This window comes from Apus apus, chromosome 6, assembly GCF_020740795.1.
Source record: "Apus apus isolate bApuApu2 chromosome 6, bApuApu2.pri.cur, whole genome shotgun sequence".
In the NCBI taxonomy this organism is placed as follows: Eukaryota; Metazoa; Chordata; class Aves; order Apodiformes; family Apodidae; genus Apus; species Apus apus.
In genome coordinates, this window is record NC_067287.1 from 22,010,079 (window position 1) to 22,027,616 (window position 17,538).

A 17,538-nucleotide genomic window follows, 5' to 3' on the forward strand; every position below is an offset into this window, starting at 1 on the left:
CATCTTGACCTGGTGGTACGGGATGACCGTGAGACCTGGTCATCCTGTACTGATGCAGCTGAGACCAGCTTGCAGCAGGGGGGATGCTAGCAGCTCCTCTGACTCCCCATCTACACCCAGATCTCAGTGATGTTATGGCAGCAGACAAAACTCTGCCATGCTCCCAGGAACTGTGATTTTCAGGGCTGAGGTTCATGGATGTTGTTGCTTCTGGTTGACTATCTCCTTGAAATGCTGGAGAAAGCAAAGCCAGTTCCTGTTCAGTGGGCCAGGAGAGTGCCCAGTCACACCTCCCCCAGCACTGACACACTTGAACTATAAGGCCCCATGAGAACAGGCTTTCTCATTGGCATTGGTGTGAAACAGAGATGGGTGTTTTTCAGCTTTGTTTACTTTTAAAAGAAAATGCTTGCTACTGTAGTTTTGCCTTTCTAACCTGCTCCCACTGATTATTTTCTAGCATTTGGCCATGTCTGATAGCAATGCCACCCTCCCTAGGCACTCACCCAAACCCTGTATGCTGATGATGATCTGGCAGGTTGCTGAGCTGCTTTAAAGAGCTGAAGTTCCCCAAACCCTCTGTGTCCCCTCTCCCTCCTCCCTCAGAGCAACAGCACCCAGCTGTGGCGTCCCTTAATGCTGTCCTGCACTCCAGCTCAGCTGCTGCTGCTGAGGATCAAACCCCAAGTATTTTAAGACTTTCTATAAGCTTGCTGCCAAGAATACTGGACTGTACATCAAAGATAAGCACTAGACATTTTTTATTGTGCTAGAGAATGTACTTTGACCTTATTATTATTATTAATTTAGGCTGGGAAAGACAGACAGTTGCTTTTGTAATTGTGGAAAAACCCCAAACCAAGAGACCTCCTGACACCTCAAGTCACTAAAATGGAACCAAATAGCTGTACCACCTCTGAAAATTACATCTGAGAGAATGATTTTCTGCATATGTGTTCACCATAGATGGGTTTTTACATAATTTTCTTATCTAATGAAGTGCCAAAGCTTAGCAGTTCAAGCCAGTTTGTTGCAAAAAGTTAGAGGTTATGGAGGAGAAGTCTATTATGGCAATAACACTAATAAGTGACTGCCAAGATCACATTTGAGTACTTGTAAATACAGGGCATTTGAGATTAACATCTCAGAGGACAAGAGGAATGGTGCTGGGAGGCAGTGGCAGCCCAGGGTGGCTGAGAGCTGGGGGATAAAACCTGCAGCCCCTCTCTGCAGCTCCCACCCCAGCTGCCTGCCTGCCCCCAGAGTCGGTTCCTCCTCCTAGAAACTTCATGAGGCAGTCTTGCAGGTACTAATTGACTACAGACACCAACACTGTGCTATCTAGAATGAAGTGGCTTAATATGCATTTATTTTCCTGCCTTAGCAAGAGAGGTGAGGGCTCCCTGAAGCAGAGAGAGGGCATTTCCCTCCTGCTGTGAAAAACACAAGAAGGGCCTGAAATCTGCATCTCCACGAAAGCAGTAGTGAGCCCCAGAGGAGGCCTTCTACCTATCTTCCCCCCTATAAACACTTCCTCCCTCCTGATGGAGCTGCCAGCAGAGAGGTCCCTGGGGAGGTTAAGCCACAGTGTGTGTCCCCACTCCCATCCTTTCCCAGCAACTGCATCTTGCTAAGGGCTGGTGCAGGCAATGCAAATTAACATTCACAAAGAGGCGGTGGCAAAGCTTATTTTAAAGGGCAAAAAGCAGACTACAGAAAGCATTTTTTATTATTTTCTGATAGCCTCCTGTTTCCCACAGCTATGCATTTGCAGAACATTTTGTAGGCAATTTCTTTATGATGTGACTTAATCTATTTTGTGTTTTCAAAGGGAAATACAAATCAAAGCCCAAAAGTGAAAAGGCTGGGATCTTAAACTTTTAAAAGTGGCTACTGCCTATCAACAACTACTTTTGATCAACATATTTTTGCTAGGCATTTTGTGGAATGGCTACAGGAGACTCAAATAAGCATTATAATTACATTCCCATAATGTGCATCACAACGCTGTGGGCTCTGAATGATGTGGTGCAACATATACTTGGAACAATCATTAAGATTGCTGTCTAAACTGACCGCATTTCAGCCGGTCTCTTAGCGCACTGATTAATATAGGTTTCTAGAGGCATTTATCAACTGCACTTTTTCTCTCCCTGGGCTGTATTTATTCCTTTAGTTTTCCTTCTCTTATTCTTCCCAGTTTTATCATCTCACCAGTCTGTCAAACAAACAGAGTATCGAATAGGATCAGACATGGCCACCTTCAATTCCAGGTGCAAGATGCATTCGCACCCAGTCTTTTCTAATAAAGAACTTACAGCAAATCACAAGCAGATACAAACCTCTTCAGTTAAAAGGGGAAACTATCTTTTTCCTTGGAGAGGAACAAAGACCAAAAAGAAGGTAATTGCATTGTGGAGGTATTTTATGGAGCTGGTGCAGTTGGTCTTGGCTATAAGCTGGTTATATACTCCAAATATTTAAATTTACATTTATTGTACAGCTTCTGGTTCTACCTATCAGAGCACAATGTTGAAGTATTTACAGGAAATAAGTACTTAATAAAAATTAATATCCAGCTATAACTAAATCTCCAAAAGAAGCCATCCTGCTTCAGTATAAGAGCAACTGTCCTTTCTGGGTTGCAATCAATAACAGGTTACCTGATTATACACCTATTATGTCTTTTATAGTAGTCTTAGCCACTGGAGGGTGTCATGTGAACAAATACATAAGCTTGATCAGATCTTTTACAGAAACACACCTTTCAAGAGAGAGAAAAACAATTAGTGTGTGTTATAGGTTACCAATTTACAATTTACATCATAAATCCATGTCTGATTATTTTAATGCAAAATGTTTTTAGCTTCATTTTATTGCACTAGCGGTTTCAATAACACACTGTAATTTGCTAAGATGAAGAGGTGATTGGACAGCTCTTACAGAAATGTTTAATTACTGTCATTAGTGGCTGCAATCTTATTATTTTCTGTGGAGCTAAGATATGTGCTATTGCATTGTGCTACAGGTACTCTGTGGTCATGAGATTCCAAACTCTCCCTTTCCACCAAAATACTTGGATCTATAAGTCTGTGTCATGGTGAATGTCCCGTCACAGTAATTACTAGCATCACACAAACATTAATTAATGTATCCACATGCTATTTTAAACATGTAAAAATGTATTGCCTCCCCCCTCTTTATTTAAAAAAAAAGGAAAAAAAAAAAAAAAAAAAGGAAACTAGAGCAAAAAGTGTGTTGTCCGTAGTTAGGAGAGGAAGTGTGTGGGAGAGCCAGGGGTGGGGCAGCAGAAGTCCTGCCTCCAGAGAGAAAAGCTCTGCTGCAGTGCTGATAGCTAGAATCTGTGGGGTGACATGCAGGGCATCCTTCATTCCTGGGGAACAAAGGTCACATTTACTACATTTACTGTTTCTGACAATACAGCTATTGTTGTTGGAGGTCCATATTCTTGCTACTGCTTGAAGCTCCTAAAATGTAAACAACTTTGATTCCCCTAGATGGATGTGGAAAATGTTGCACACTCAATGTACTGCATGTCCTTCCATAAATTCAGCTAATTTCCTTAGCAGGTCTTCCAAGGGCCACCACCATGTCCTGACAACTCTTTTCAAGGAAAGATGAGAATTTAAGAGACTATTATCTTGGAAACACCTGATAAAATACTCCAGATAATCTTTGCTGACACATGAGCTCTGAGGGGTGAGCTTGCTCAGTAGCTGGGCAAGCAGAGACAGAGGGGCTGGTAGGGAGCACTGGACAGGACATGCATGATCCAGGCTGGGGGAACAAATGGGGAGGGATGTTTTCTTCCCCTCACATTAGCATAATTTGAGTTAAATGTAACTGAAATTGCAATGCTCACCTGGGTTCAGCCTTGCATGTCCTGAAGCTATTGTAAATAGCTGAATGTAGGACAGTGGTGGTGCCTACATCTCGACATAGAATCATAGAATCATTAAGGTTGGAAGGGATTTAAAGATCATCAAGTTCCAACCCCCCTGCCATGAGCAGGGAACATTAAAAAACTTTTTCAGTCAGGGAAAAGTAGCCAATTGGTAAGTTTGTTCTGTCCATCCACTGAGGGCACCTGGGCCCTGCAGGGTAAAAAAGGGGTGCAAAGGGCATGAAGATGAAACGGGGGGAAATGACAGCAGCACAGGTCACAACAGCCATCTCCTGAGTTAGACCTTCATTTTCTGGTACGCTGCACTGTACCGTAGGAAGGGAAGCCTCTTCCCTTCACATACTCCCCATTTCTCTTCTTCCTTACCTGCCCCTTTCTCCCCAGTCCTCTGTAAAATACATGAGCTGACATACACAATTTTCAATAAAATAATTACTTTTTAGATACTAAAAAAAAGTTGAAAATACAGTTCACAAAATGTCCTGTCCATTTTCCCCACGAAGTCCCTGCTCTGGCCTATTCATTTTAAAGCCATTTGACTATGTATGTTGTTTGAATAATGCTGTTTCCATTTAGCATTACATGGAAAATTAACTTCACTCTGAAGCATGGATTCTGCTAGCCCCATCAGTACTCCCTAACATTCCGTATCACATTCTTAAAAGCTGTGAAAGTTGGCTATTTTCTAGTAGAATCCTGATAAGGGCTTTGAGTCTTTTGAAACTGGATCTCTTCTTCCATGTAAGCAAACAGGAATGTGTCGATTATTTTTTTTTTTTTTTTTTTTCTGAAAGAAGTTAAACAACATCAAAATTCAAGAAACATCACCCCTTCCCAGCTGAGCTGTCTTGGTTGGAGCCCATCTGGGTGGCAATCCTCCACCAATACAGATGTAGAGGAATCGCGTGTGGTCTGGTCTCTGAAGAACTGGGTTTAGTTCATCTGCTTTTGTGCCTGCGCAGGTAAGTATGTAATTACAGGTTCGTTTGAAATGGAGATTCTTTTACACAGCAGATTGCAGCACACACAGGAACACCCACAGAAACCAGAAAAACCTCTGTGAGGGCTCTTGTGCTCTATTGTGCTGTGGCCTATTTACAGGCTTTGGCAGGGAGGTGATTCCTGGTGTCCTTTTCAGGGCGCGGGTTTGGGAGCGGGCTGCACGTGCGCGGGGCCTCCGTCCTGGAACCGCTGAGAAGCTACAGTTGCGTGTTTTGAGCCCTGCTCAAACCACAAGATAAATGGAGGATTACAGCAAACACTGGGGCCACAAATCCTGTACGGCTCGTTCAGGGCCTGCCTGTGCTGCTGGGGCTGCCCAGCACCGGCTGCACGGCAGCTCCGTGGCTGCGTTTAACGGCGGTGGATTCGATTTGATGGGATGTTACAAACGCTACACAAAATGCTCCGCGATGGCCGGTGATCTGCGTGCCTTGGGCCTGTCTCCACGTTGCATGTTGTTAGCTAAGAGCAACGCAGCCAACTTCTTTCCAAAGCCCTGCCGCGCTGCTGTGCTTCCCGGGGAGCAGAGGCGACGGGCGCTCCCCACGCGCCTCCCTGAGGCCGGGCTGCACCCGTGGGGCGCTGGCTCGACACGCTGCATCCACCCCGCAGCGCAGGAACCCACGCGTGTCGCTGCCTGGGCTTTTTAAGAAAAGCCCGCACTTTTAGCACAGGCACTGCTGGCGGCAGGGCTGCCTCGGGCTCTGCAGGGCCCCAAGGGGCGCAGGGTGCCCAGCGTGTACGTGGGGGCTGCCCCAGCCCCGGGGCAGCGGGGACACAGGCTCCCGCCCTGTCCTTCCTGGATGAACCCCCTCTTGGCAGCCTGGGGGGGGGGGGGGGGGAGGGGGTGTTTGACTGCAGAGCGGTGGAAACAAATCCCAGTTCGGCACAGAACATTTAAAAAATCGACAAAGAGAGGAAGAGCTGGAGAAGAGCTCCTCCCCCCCCCTCCGGGGGTCTCTGGTGCCCCGCAGGGCGGGCGGGCGGCCGAGCTCCGGCGCGCGCCCCTCCCCTCTGGCACGCGAGCCCCGGGGCGGCCCCACCGGGAGCTTTTCGCGCCACAGGGCCAGGCCCTTGCAGCTCCACAAACCCGCACCGCGAACAAAAAAAAAAAAAAATAATGGGACCCCCGCACTAGCCGCTCCGGGGGCGTCCCGAGAGGGCTGAAAATATCCTCAGCAATTTCGGGCAGGTGCGGGGAGAGCGCGCGGGAGGCCCGATCCCGAGGGGCTGTCGGCTGTATCTGCCAGGACGCGGGCGCCAGCGCGGGAAAGGAGCTGCCGGGCCCCGCCCCCCGCCGTCCCCGCCGCTTTGGCGCGAACCTTCAGTTCCCCGGTGCTCGCCCCGCCGCCGCCAGCATGGGTCCTTCGCGCCCGCAGGTGAGCGCTGTCCCCCCGGGCTCGGCTGCCCCCCCCGGCTCGGCTGCCCCCCCCCGGGCTCGGCTGCCCCCCCCCGGGCTCGGCTGCCCCCCCCCGGGCTCGGCTGCCCCCCGGCTCGCTGCTGGCTACGGGGGGCGGGACGGGACGGGGGCTGTGGCGCCTGCGGCCGCGCTCTCCCGGGCCCCGCAGGGTCTCACGGCCAGGGGAAACCGTGCGGTGGGGGGGCTGGTGGAGTCGGACGGGGTGAGTCTTTGGGCTGGGCCTCTCCTGGCACCCCAGAGGGAGCCATGTGGGGTAACCCTGGCACTCGGGCCGGTAGCTCCGTTTCTCCTGCCCCGCTGCGGCGCTGGAGGTCGCCGCGCACGGCGGTGCCCGGGCCTGCCTGGCTGGGATAGGGGGCTCGGCCTGGGAGCCGCGCTCGGTGCGGGACAGCCAGCCCGCTGCCAGCCTCCCGGCGCCCGCCTCCCCCGTCGCAGCTTCCCCGGCCGCCGCCGCGACTGGGGTTGCGGGGCCTGGTACTTCAAGGTGGGAGGAGGGGGCCCCGCTGTGCGGGCGTGGATCCCGCGGTCCCGGGGAGTAGGGCGGGGGGAGCGGCCGTGGGGCGCAGAGGCGGGCGGCCCCCTCCTCTCGCTGGGGGCACACGGGCACCGGCACCATCTTAGCGTGAGGCGGGGAGACCTGCCCGCGGGTGCGAGGCGCGTTTCTGTGCCGATGGGGATCCCGCGTCTGCCGCCGGGGGCTTCGCTGCGGCCCCGGCATGGAGGCCCGCCGGCCGCTGCGGGGTTTCTCCGGCTGGGCCCTCCCCCCGCAGCTGCAGGCGGGGCCAGACGCGGCCCCTCGTGTGTCGGGGCCGCATCCGGGCCGGAAAGTTTTCCTTCTCAGCACCGACAAAACTGCGGAGCGTGGGCATGGCTCAGGGGGCTGCCGTGCCGCTCCAGGGAAGAGCAGCGTGCGGAAGGGTGCTGGGGAGGGGACGGAGGTCTTCACGTGGCCCTGGGTAGTTATTGTTTAAACCGTGTTTATAAAATCTTTGGCCCATGGGGCTGGGCCTGTGAACTGGTAGGGGTCGGAGCGCCCGGCGTGGGCAGCATCTAAGCGGGGGTGCGGCAGGATCGGCCTCGGGTCGCTGCCGCCCTGGGGGTAAAGTGGGTCTTTGCCAGGGAAACACCCCCTGGGAAATGAAAACCTGAAGCCCGTCAAAAAAGGTGTTTCAACTTGGTAATAAAATTAACAGAACAGCGAACTGTTGTGTCTAGAGCAGTTGTTTCAAAGCTCTTCTTTTGTTTAGGCGTGATCCTTCATATATTCTGTAACAGCTGCAATGTTTTTAGAGTTTGCCTCAAACTAAAAGTAATGAATAAATCAAAGCAGATGTCTAGGTACTATTTGTGTAGTTGTACTTTTCTCCAGCATTATCTCCAACGAGTGGAGAAAGATAGGATTTTTGTGTGTATTTCCACTTGGCTGTTTGCATAAAAGAAGTATGTGCTAAACAAAAATCATGTAAGCAATGATCAGATACGTATCACAGCAGAAGTTATTCCGATTTCTAACTTTCAGAATTATTTCACAGCTGATGATAATTCTGCTGACTTGTATTCAAGCCCGTTAAACATCCTCAAATGTTCATTTGCCATTGTCCTTTTGCAGCGCCGAGTTTGTTCAGGAAGGAGAAACATCGCAGCATTCCGAAGTACAAAACTGATTCCTATGGAAACATCCTCCTCCTCTGATGACAGTTGTGACAGTTTTGGTTCTGATAATTTTGCAAACACAGTGAGTACAGTACAAGAAAAAATAAAACTGAAGGTGCAGTGCTAGTAAATCCTGTAAAAAAATAATGCCAGTAAATGGTTTTTGCACTATTAAAACTGCTTGCCCTGCATATGTTTTTGTATAGTAGTTATAAATTTATGCTATATGCTGTAATTTCATTTCACTCTTCGCTTGTGCTTCTGGGTGGTAATTGTTGGAAACAGATTAGCTATTTATTCTAGCCTTTGAAATGTCACCTACCCTAACATGCCTGATAATTTGCAACTGCTGTTCTGAAACAGCCTGTTAAATGCCTTAACTATTTTTTTCTTTATTAAAAAAGCTATTTGCTTGTATTGCACTTGTAAATGTGAATAATTTTCCCTACAACTTCAGTTAAAGGGTATTTTATTCTTCATAGAAACGCAAGTTAAGGTCGGATATTGGAAAAGAACTGACAAAAATTTTTCATGAAGCATCTGATGATGAATCCTTCTGTGGCTTTTCAGAAAATGAGATTCAAGATGCGTTGGTAAGACAGTTGATTTTAGTTTGTAATTTCACGTTTAAATTCTTACACATTCTTAAATTTAAAAATAATGGCAGCTTCAGCTTGAAAGTAAAATGTTGTCAGAAGCATAATTTTGTTCCAAGAAATAATAAGGAAATGCTGTCCTTTTTAGCAGTAGGGAAATAGTGATGGGTGGCGAAATCCACCTTCCTGCTTTTCCTTGACATCAATGCAAGAGCAGTTTCATTGCTTAAAAAGACCGACAGCTGGTATTTAGTAGAGAAGACAGAAGTAGTACCGTGTTTAGCATGAAATAGATTTTTCATGACTTCAGAACATGCTGAGGAATGAATAGAAAAGAACGTCTGTTTGGAAGAGGACATATCTGAGTTAAATAATGCACAGCAGTAAAGAGAGTAAGTAGGAGACAAAGCTGGAAGAGATGTGTAAGAAAAAGGAATCACATAATGGGCAACAGGACCCACATACCTGGTTTAATAAAAACCCTGTACAAATGAGGATTGCCATTTTAGTCTCTGTGTATGAAGCAGGAAGCATTTTCTTACCTATGACCAAAATAAGATTGGCTTATTGAGTTTAAACCTGTAAGTTAAAACCTATTATGGAATGGGCTTTTAATTAACTTTAATTTCGGTCCTTGGTGAACCTTTGGTTCTTACAGAAATTGCAAGTAAGGCATCAGAATTCAAATAATGATGAATAAAATCCCAATATTTTCTTTTATTTCATTGACTGTCTCTAGAGGGAAGATTTCACTTGATATTATTGGTACTGTGCGATGTCTGTTCTTGACAGCTTACAAAGTTGGGTGTGACCCAGTGCTGAAAACTGCATAGTGGCTTCTTTTACAGCCAAATAGAGTATGTTGCAAAATCGAGCCCTTTAAAGGAAAGTCTCTTTCTCACATTCACACACAAACTATCTTTGCTGTTAGACCTTCAAGTGACAGCTAAAGACTGCTGCAACTGAAAGCAAGCTCCTTTTTCTGATGTGTTTGCAGGAATACAGTGTGGCTCTCCATGAGTGTTTTAACCCAGCACGCTCCTCTCCTCCTGCCCCGTCCCCTCCCCCTCAAAATACAGTAGAGCACTAGGACTGGAGATGTAAACATGTACATCTCAGCCAGAGGGCCTCTTGAACCACCCTCAAACAAAGTATTGTTGAACTGTATTTAATCTCTGGGCAACTCACTTGGATTCATACGCTTCCGTTCTGCTTTGTTAACAGAAGTTGGGATCGGATTCAGAGGAGAATGGGACAAGTGCAGGAAGTGAGGTAGCTCCTACAAGGCGGAAAGGTCCTGTTCCTCTGAAAGTAGCCATGAAGTTTCCACTTCGAAGATCGGAGAGGAGGAAGAGTGAGGTGGAGCCTCTTCCTGAGAAGCCGATGCCTGCTCCAGATTCAGACTCTGACTCTGAAGAAAGGGGTGCCTTGTTTTTAGAAAAAAGGGCTTTAAACATAAAGGAAAACAAAGCAATGGCAAGTACTCAGTGTTTCCATGGGGGGCACCTCTTCCTGACTCTTATGGGACCTCTTCTGTTGTTCAGATTAACTTTAATGGGAACTATGTGAATGCACTGAGAGGAATTTATGTTCCTAGTATTAAATCTGATGCTTTTTGTCCACTGGCTTGTGCAAACCCAAAGGCTAAGTGCTTCAGTAAAAATCCATGGGCTACAAGCCTAAAGAATAGGCTTCAACACAGTAAGTTTGAGCAATTACTTGCAGTCACTGGAACATAAATAAGACATAAAAGTAGAAAGAGTGACTGTTTTTTCCCTAAGTAATTGTACTTCTAGCCAATTGCCCTAATCTAATAGTCTGTAATAGCACATAGACACCTTTTTAAGGCTCTGCTTCCTTTTTCTTTCCCTTGTTAGCTTGCAAAACTAATGGCTGAGTTGCAAAATGTTTCTGGTGTCTTTGGTGGGAGAAAATCGTTGCCAACTGTCAGTCATGTAAGTATAAAGTTTATTTGCCTTCATATTTCAGAGTTGCACTCTGACATTACTAAACAGGACACTCAAAAAACTTAATGAACCATGTAAATCAAAGTCCAGAATTCTACTGCTTCCTAAAACAAGCGTTCTCATTGTGCAATTCTCTTTTGATTTATCACTGTGTAAAGTGGAACAGATAATTTCATAAAGGTTAAGTGTCTCCATAGGCCAATAAAACTAAACAAGGTGCTGTGTAAATATGTATTTATACAAAGGTTGGAGATAAGGAGGGCTGCCCAGACTTTAAAAATCAAGCCTGAATATTCTCTGAGCTTGGACCCTTGAAAAAAAAAATCTGACATTTGCCCTAACTAGGTCCTTAAGAAGGTTGGATAGTGAATTGGCAGTGTAATTAAATTAACTGCCAATTTACCTGTAAGCTGTGTGAAGATGGAAACAATACTAGAAGTCACATCTCCTTACAGACACAGGTTCAGCTGCTATGTGGGGGAATTACTATATCTTATACTGGCATGGGCATAAACATGCTTTTCATTATTTCTCTGCAGCTAGCAAAATGCCCAAGGTGAGTTTGCCTAGGATGTTTTTACCTTGTGTTTTCTGATTTGGGTTGGGGAGGAGACTTTATCTTTGGCAAAAATGGAAGGCAGGCATGTCTTCTGGGAGAGGAATTCATAGTAGGGGCAGAAGTTGTCTGGGTTTTCACTTTTTTCATTTAGGGGCTTTTAAACTTTACCAGGGCCCAAAGCGACTTCCAAGACGTTCATTGCCCAGAAGTGCTTTGAGGAGGAACCCAGACCGAAGTTCTCGGCCTCATACAAGGTCCAGGTCCCTGATTGAAGGTCCTCCTACTCCTTTACCAGAAGAGGAAGATGATGACCCATACATCTTAGTAAGAAGAAGAAAGATGTCTGATGAATACTTGGAGGTATGTTGAGGTTCTAGTTCTCCTTTTGTAAGTTGATCATGAAGGTGGTTTTCTATCCCTTCAAGAAAAGAGCAATTAATCCAGAGTTGATCAAGGTTATGAGTATGCTGTGGCCTGGGAAGAAGTACAGAAAATAGGATATTGTATGTTCTCCATTTCCACCTTCCTTATCCTTTAAAAATCACTTCCTCTTGCGCTCCTGTAGAGATTAAGCATGATCCAGCATCATTTCTGCACCCTGAAGGTGATAGATCAAGTGAAAGTGCTGAAGCTGCATCCATACCATATGTCTTTACAAAGATTTACTATCTCTTGTTTAAGTATATGATGGGTGTTTGACACTTTGGCATTACCTTGAATATCCTCACCTCATTTATATATAGTTTTTGCTGAGCCTAATGCTTAACGTGTTGTGTCTTCCCTATTCAGCACGAAGCCAGAACTCCCAGGAGGGGTCACCGTGGTGCCATGGCTTTTCCACACATTGTGCGCCCAGTTGAGGAGATAACTGAGGAAGAGCTGAATAATATTTGTGGATCTGCCAGAGATAAAGTATATAACAGGGCCATGGTAAGTATATTCCAAGTTTGTGAAATCCATGTTTCCTAACTGAGAGGAAGGATGTGATTTCTGGGAGAAGTATGCCTAAGATCTTGAAATGTCACGTCTGACCTTTTTCTAAATGTATAGTATGGCCTTTACCAGGCCAGTTAGCTTGCTGTAGGACCTAGGTAGTACTAGTGGAGGAAAGCGATCAGCAGACCCTGAAGATGCAATGTTAGGACGGTCTCGGTGTAAACTTTGCAAGGTGCTGTTCTGTTTCAGGATAAGATTACCTGTTAAATGCTCTGTTCCCCTAACTAAAGAGCCGACCTTAATGTCTCGTTTCCTGAAATATTTTCCTTGTGTTCTAGGGCTCCACCTGTCATCAGTGTCGCCAAAAAACCACAGACACCAAAACAAATTGTCGTAACCCTGATTGCGTTGGGGTTCGGGGCCAGTTCTGTGGGCCCTGCCTCCGCAACAGGTACGGGGAGGATGTCAGGACGGCCTTGCTGGATCCGGTAAGACAGCTGTGGATGTGGGCTTTGTGGTGCTTCACTTGAGCAGAGAGCTGCATTGGTTACTCACAGCAAAAGAGTTTTAGCAGGGGAGCTGCTTACAGTGCTGTAGTACATAATGGTTTGATTCAAATTGAATCCCAGAACCTGGTGTTGCGTAGAGCTCATTGCAGTTACTACTTCTGTAGCTTTATTTGCAGGAATAAAATATGAGAGCAGAGCAGCGCCCAAAATATTCCCGTATTTGGGCATCAGAATAGTGTTGTCTTCTGCCTTGCATTAGTGCTTAATGCCCTATGGAAAGGAGCTGTATTTTGGGCAAAGTGCTGCTGTTGTGGAGTGTGGAAGTGGTGCAGAAGTTGAGAGGAGTGGAATGCTGCTTGCGAGGCAGGCAAAAGAGAGTTTAATCTCTTTCACTGCTTTAGACAACTTCTGCAGTGCTGATGTTCACTGCAGAACTCAGTGCAAAGCAGGGCCCTCTTACGTGTTTTAGGTGTGAATTATATCTGTCAGTTCAGTGAAATAGGCTCATTTTCTTTTTTCTAGGCCTGGAGGTGCCCACCATGTCGAGGAATCTGCAACTGTAGCTTCTGCAGGCAGCGAGATGGCCGCTGTGCAACAGGTGTCCTGGTCTATCTGGCCAAATACCATGGCTATGACAATGTCCATGCCTACTTGAAAAGGTAAGTATGCCATTGTGTCAGTGGCAAGGCTCTGCTCTAAGTGGGATAAGCGGCTCAAACCTGGGAGGGGAGAGCTCTCCAAATCTCAATTTGTCAGGTAAATCTGAAGATCAGTCCATGTTGCCTTTAGAATCTGAGATTTTGACACAGGATTTTTCTGACGTGTTGGTTCTTAACCGGAATAAATAATACATCTACTCTGTCTCCTGGCTCTCAACTTCAGCTGTGTTTATTGTCAGGGCTTCCACTAATTTGTCTAAAGAGTTTCCAGTGTTTTGCTACAAGCTAACTCGTGTTTGTACTTGTCTTTCAGTCTGAAACAAGAACTTGAAATGGAAGACTGAAGCTGCGACTGCCTTTACATTACATACTCTTTCACCAATGTCATATTACCTACAGTGAATTGTTTCATCAAATGAGATTACGAAGTCAGTGCCTTCCTTCTCTCCCCTTTTGGGTAAAAAAGGATAAAGAACTTTCACTTACCTCAGTGCAAGTGGGGAAACTGTTTAATGAAGGTCTTTACCCACAGGCCATTGTTTTCTTTTTAAACAACTTCGCAAGTCACATAGCTTCAGTCCTTGCTTTTATGCCAATAACTTCTTTTTTTTTTTTTTCTTTCCTGAAAGGAGATGGGGCTTTAAGCCATTAAGGGTTTTATTCATGCAGAGATCCGTGCTGCAGGTTTATTTATACTTTGAAGTTGATCACAAAAAGCTATAGATGTTCTGAAAATTCAGGGCACTGTTTCCTACAGAAACAAGCAGGGAAAGGTATGTGCTTAACTCTAGGCCAACTTCTGCTGCAAGATAGACTCTTACTGAACGTAAATGATCAAACAGAAGCTAAGAATTCTCTAAAACAACACCACATTCTTCATTTCAAAAAGGAAGCTCTAAAAGTTGCAGCTGAGCAGTCTCCAATTACTACTATTTGGCTTTATAGAGTACTCAAAGTGCACATTGGCCATTTTAAAGGATGTTCTTCGAGTAACTGAAAAAATGCAGCAGAAGTAGTTGGAGGTGGTGCTTCGTATTTTTGCTCAGATGAGGAGAGATGAAGTCTACCACAGGACCAGCACTGCCTAGTGATGACACTTATGTACTGGTGTAAGTTGTGGACTGACCATGCTGTCTAAAACCAAATGTATCCTTTGTTAAATTACTGTTTTTGTAGGTTCTCCTTGCTCTTGCTGCAACTGCAGAACTGCTTCTTTGCAGAATTGGCCCTGGTCCTAGGGAAGAGGGTTGCCTCAAGATCAGGATTAGAGGGGTAGTGGTTCATGTGGCTGCTGGCCAACCAGAAGGGCATGAAAGATGGTAACTTGTTGAACTTGGTTATCAGGAAAAGGGACAATGACAATCATTACAATCAAAGCCTGAACTTTTTTAACCTGTAAAAATAATTTAACAGCAAGGACTTTTTAAACTACAGTTCAGCTTAAAGTGAGTTATTCTTCCAGTGACATAGAGCAGCATAATGTTCTCAGGAAACACCCTGGTAATAGATGAGAAAAAACGGTTGCCTCATCAAAAAAGGCTTTTGAAAATAAATAAAAAGGGACATATAATGGGTCGCATACAGTTTGTGAGCACTTAGAGATGTGAGTAGTGCTGTGGTCTCCTCCTTTACAGTCCTCTATATCTGGCTCTGTGGTTGTAGAAGGATATTTTGCATGATGTTAATGAAGCACAAGTACAGCAAAAACAGAGCTGAAGAATTCTAATGTCCTGTGTGGATGGGGTCTTTTGCACTCAGTGCTGTAGAAAAAAGAACATGCCATGAAAATTGTATCCTGAGAGCCACAAAGTGTATAAATGCGCTTGGTTTGGTTATGGAAACTGCTGTATAAGCTTTGTTTAAGGTTTAGAATGCAATGTTATAAATAATGTGCAGTCAAATAGTAGAAGAATCAACTTGGTTTTATTGAGCACTAGAACAAAACATGGGTTTAGACTTCTCTGCTTGCACAGTATTTGCACAGCTCGTATACATAATGATCCACAGTTTATACCTTTCTGGGAATTACATCAGTGTGTGTGGGAGGGCAGGAGAGAGGAATTTAAAAACAAAAGCTATTTATGTCTCAGACTTGCAGTTCTGTTTCATAAATCATCTGTCCTCTTGAAAATCTCCTGTCCTCTCTTTGTCTGTTTTTATAGTGTGAGTAGCTGTGCAGTTTGAGGTGGAGAGTGCTCTATCCTCTCGGTACCTTTCCTGAAGAAGGAGCTCTAGAAATACATGTGCTGACAGATAAGAGCTCTTTTATTTTTTTTTAACATAATTGCTGATCTTGCCTTGTGATTGCTAGAGTGTGAAAGGACTGTGCTAAAAGTGTCATATCATGGAGACTGCTGTATTTAGATCTACAATGTTCTGTACAAAGTTTTTTATTTTGAAAATAAATTTTCTGGGTTAGAATTTTTGCCTCCTAACTGTTTTTAAAAACCTCTTAGAGCTGTACTTACTTAGATTTTATGGTCCTTTTGTTACAAAGTAAAATAATCAGTTGCCCTCATCAGTGGGACTAAGACATCTCTCCACAGCCCTGTGTCCCTGAACCAGGCTTGCTCTCATACACATGCTGCTTGGATTTGAATTGTTTTGTACCTGATGACTAACTTGTGATGGTGAAAATATATTGGTGTTGAGAGTTCAGGCCAGATACATGCTTAAAAAGCATGTGCTTATGTGTTTACCTTTTTGCTGCTGCTTCTAAAACCTTTTTTAAAACTAGATGCCTACATCCTGAGCTGAGAAAGGTGAGGAGGATATTGCTGCTTTGGCCACAAGTCAAAGTCGAGTGCCTACCACTACATATCTCTCTATATAAATTAAAAATGTATCTTTTTCCCCCCCAAACAAACTCTTCAGTAACTTCCCTTGGGAGCTCTGTGCTAGAGCGGAGAATTACCTGGGGGGGACTTGATTGCATGCTGACAGTGCTGGAGACTTTTTGATTCTTGTGCTGCTTGCTTTTGCATCAGCATAGCTGGGTCCAGAGAGAGGAGTTACATGAGACTGGCAGATTACACAGATTACAATACTGATGTGTAGTGAGAGGAACTGGGAAAGAAGTGATAAAGCAGAGCTCTAGACTCAGCTGCTGCAGATACTCTCTGATGGTAAAATTCTCATGTCCTTACTCTCACCTAAAAGCTTTGTTCAGATGCATTATCTTGCACTGCACAGCTGGCGAGGTCAGAATAAATTTATATGTAATTGTGTATTATGTTAGTTTGTGTTTTACATTATGATTTTGAGGTGCTTCAGTACACTGTTTTTTCCCCAAGCTTCTATACCACAGCTACTTAAGTATCTGTTGATATTAACTTGACAAATACGTAAAGAGCTCATGGTTTATATTGCAGCAAATGGGCAGCAATTTAAGAAGCTCTGTGAGGAAAAGATTGTAACTGTCAACTTTGAAAACGGGCATGGGAATAAGAGCATCACTGTTAAAGGAAGATCAGAAGAACGAAGGTCGTGTGTGAGGTAGAATGACTGACTGTTTATTATTGAAAAAGGCTGTCTGAGTTGATATTCCCTCACTGCTCTCAGGTTTAAGGCCAGGTGATCTTTTGCCTAGGTCTGATATAACTTCTAAATTTTTTTTACCCTGGAATAATAATTTATAACTGCCAGAAATAGAATACTGAAAAGACTTAACAGGCAAATTATACTCTTAAATTCCTTGGACCTTTGTTCTCTGTGATGCGAAGTGGATGGGAAGGGCATTTATTGCTATGTAATAGCCAGAGAGAAGTGACTATGCCAAAAGTGTGAGTGATAGCTTTTTTAAAAAAAAACACCACCACCAAAAAACCCCACAACAAACAAATCCCTAAGCTTGCTTATGAGTAAACTTTTCTTTACAGTGATACAGTATCCACTAATGGGATTGGCCAAGACCTCCTTTTTTGAAGATTCTGTTAAGACTAGTATATATTAATACATGTCATTTGCTTCTTCCTTGTCTCACATGCTTTTTAAATAAGTCAAATGTTGAAGTGTTAGGTGTCTTCAGCTTGAGAGGATGTTTGTCCTCCTTGCCTGTTAGGCAAAGTTTTTTCATTTTATGTAAGTTATAACAATAGCCTTGAAGTGTTACTTTGCAAGCTGATGAAGCAGCGTACACTGCACATTCCAGAGCAACACACTCAGCCACTTAGCCAGTTACATTAGTGTATGGAGCTGCAATGGAACCTTTGAAAAGAGATGTTAGCTTTGGAAACTACTTCCTATCACTTCCTCCTCTCATGGGCTAATAATACACTTTTTTTTGTCTCTCAAAAACCTAAAAATATATGTT

General features: G+C 44.8%; 1 protein-coding gene across 3 annotated transcripts; it reads left to right on the forward strand.

Moving 5' to 3' along the window:
- The first annotated feature begins 4,834 nt into the window (after positions 1–4,834).
- On the forward strand, positions 4,835–15,647 carry CDCA7 (cell division cycle associated 7). Of its 3 annotated transcripts, none has more exons than XM_051624133.1 (10): positions 4,835–4,887; positions 7,957–8,082; positions 8,483–8,593; positions 9,821–10,072; positions 10,474–10,551; positions 11,294–11,482; positions 11,912–12,052; positions 12,397–12,546; positions 13,090–13,226; positions 13,540–15,647. In XM_051624133.1, exons 2-10 carry the CDS (start codon positions 8,017–8,019, stop codon positions 13,568–13,570), a joined length of 1,155 nt encoding a protein of 384 aa, XP_051480093.1. In that variant the 5' UTR covers positions 4,835–4,887; positions 7,957–8,016; the 3' UTR covers positions 13,571–15,647. The 3 variants fall into 3 exon arrangements, with proteins under 3 accessions (XP_051480093.1, XP_051480092.1, XP_051480094.1); XM_051624132.1 differs by lacking the exon at positions 4,835–4,887 and adding an exon at positions 6,225–6,306; XM_051624134.1 differs by lacking the exon at positions 4,835–4,887 and adding an exon at positions 7,289–7,303.
- The last annotated feature ends 1,891 nt before the right edge of the window (positions 15,648–17,538 follow it).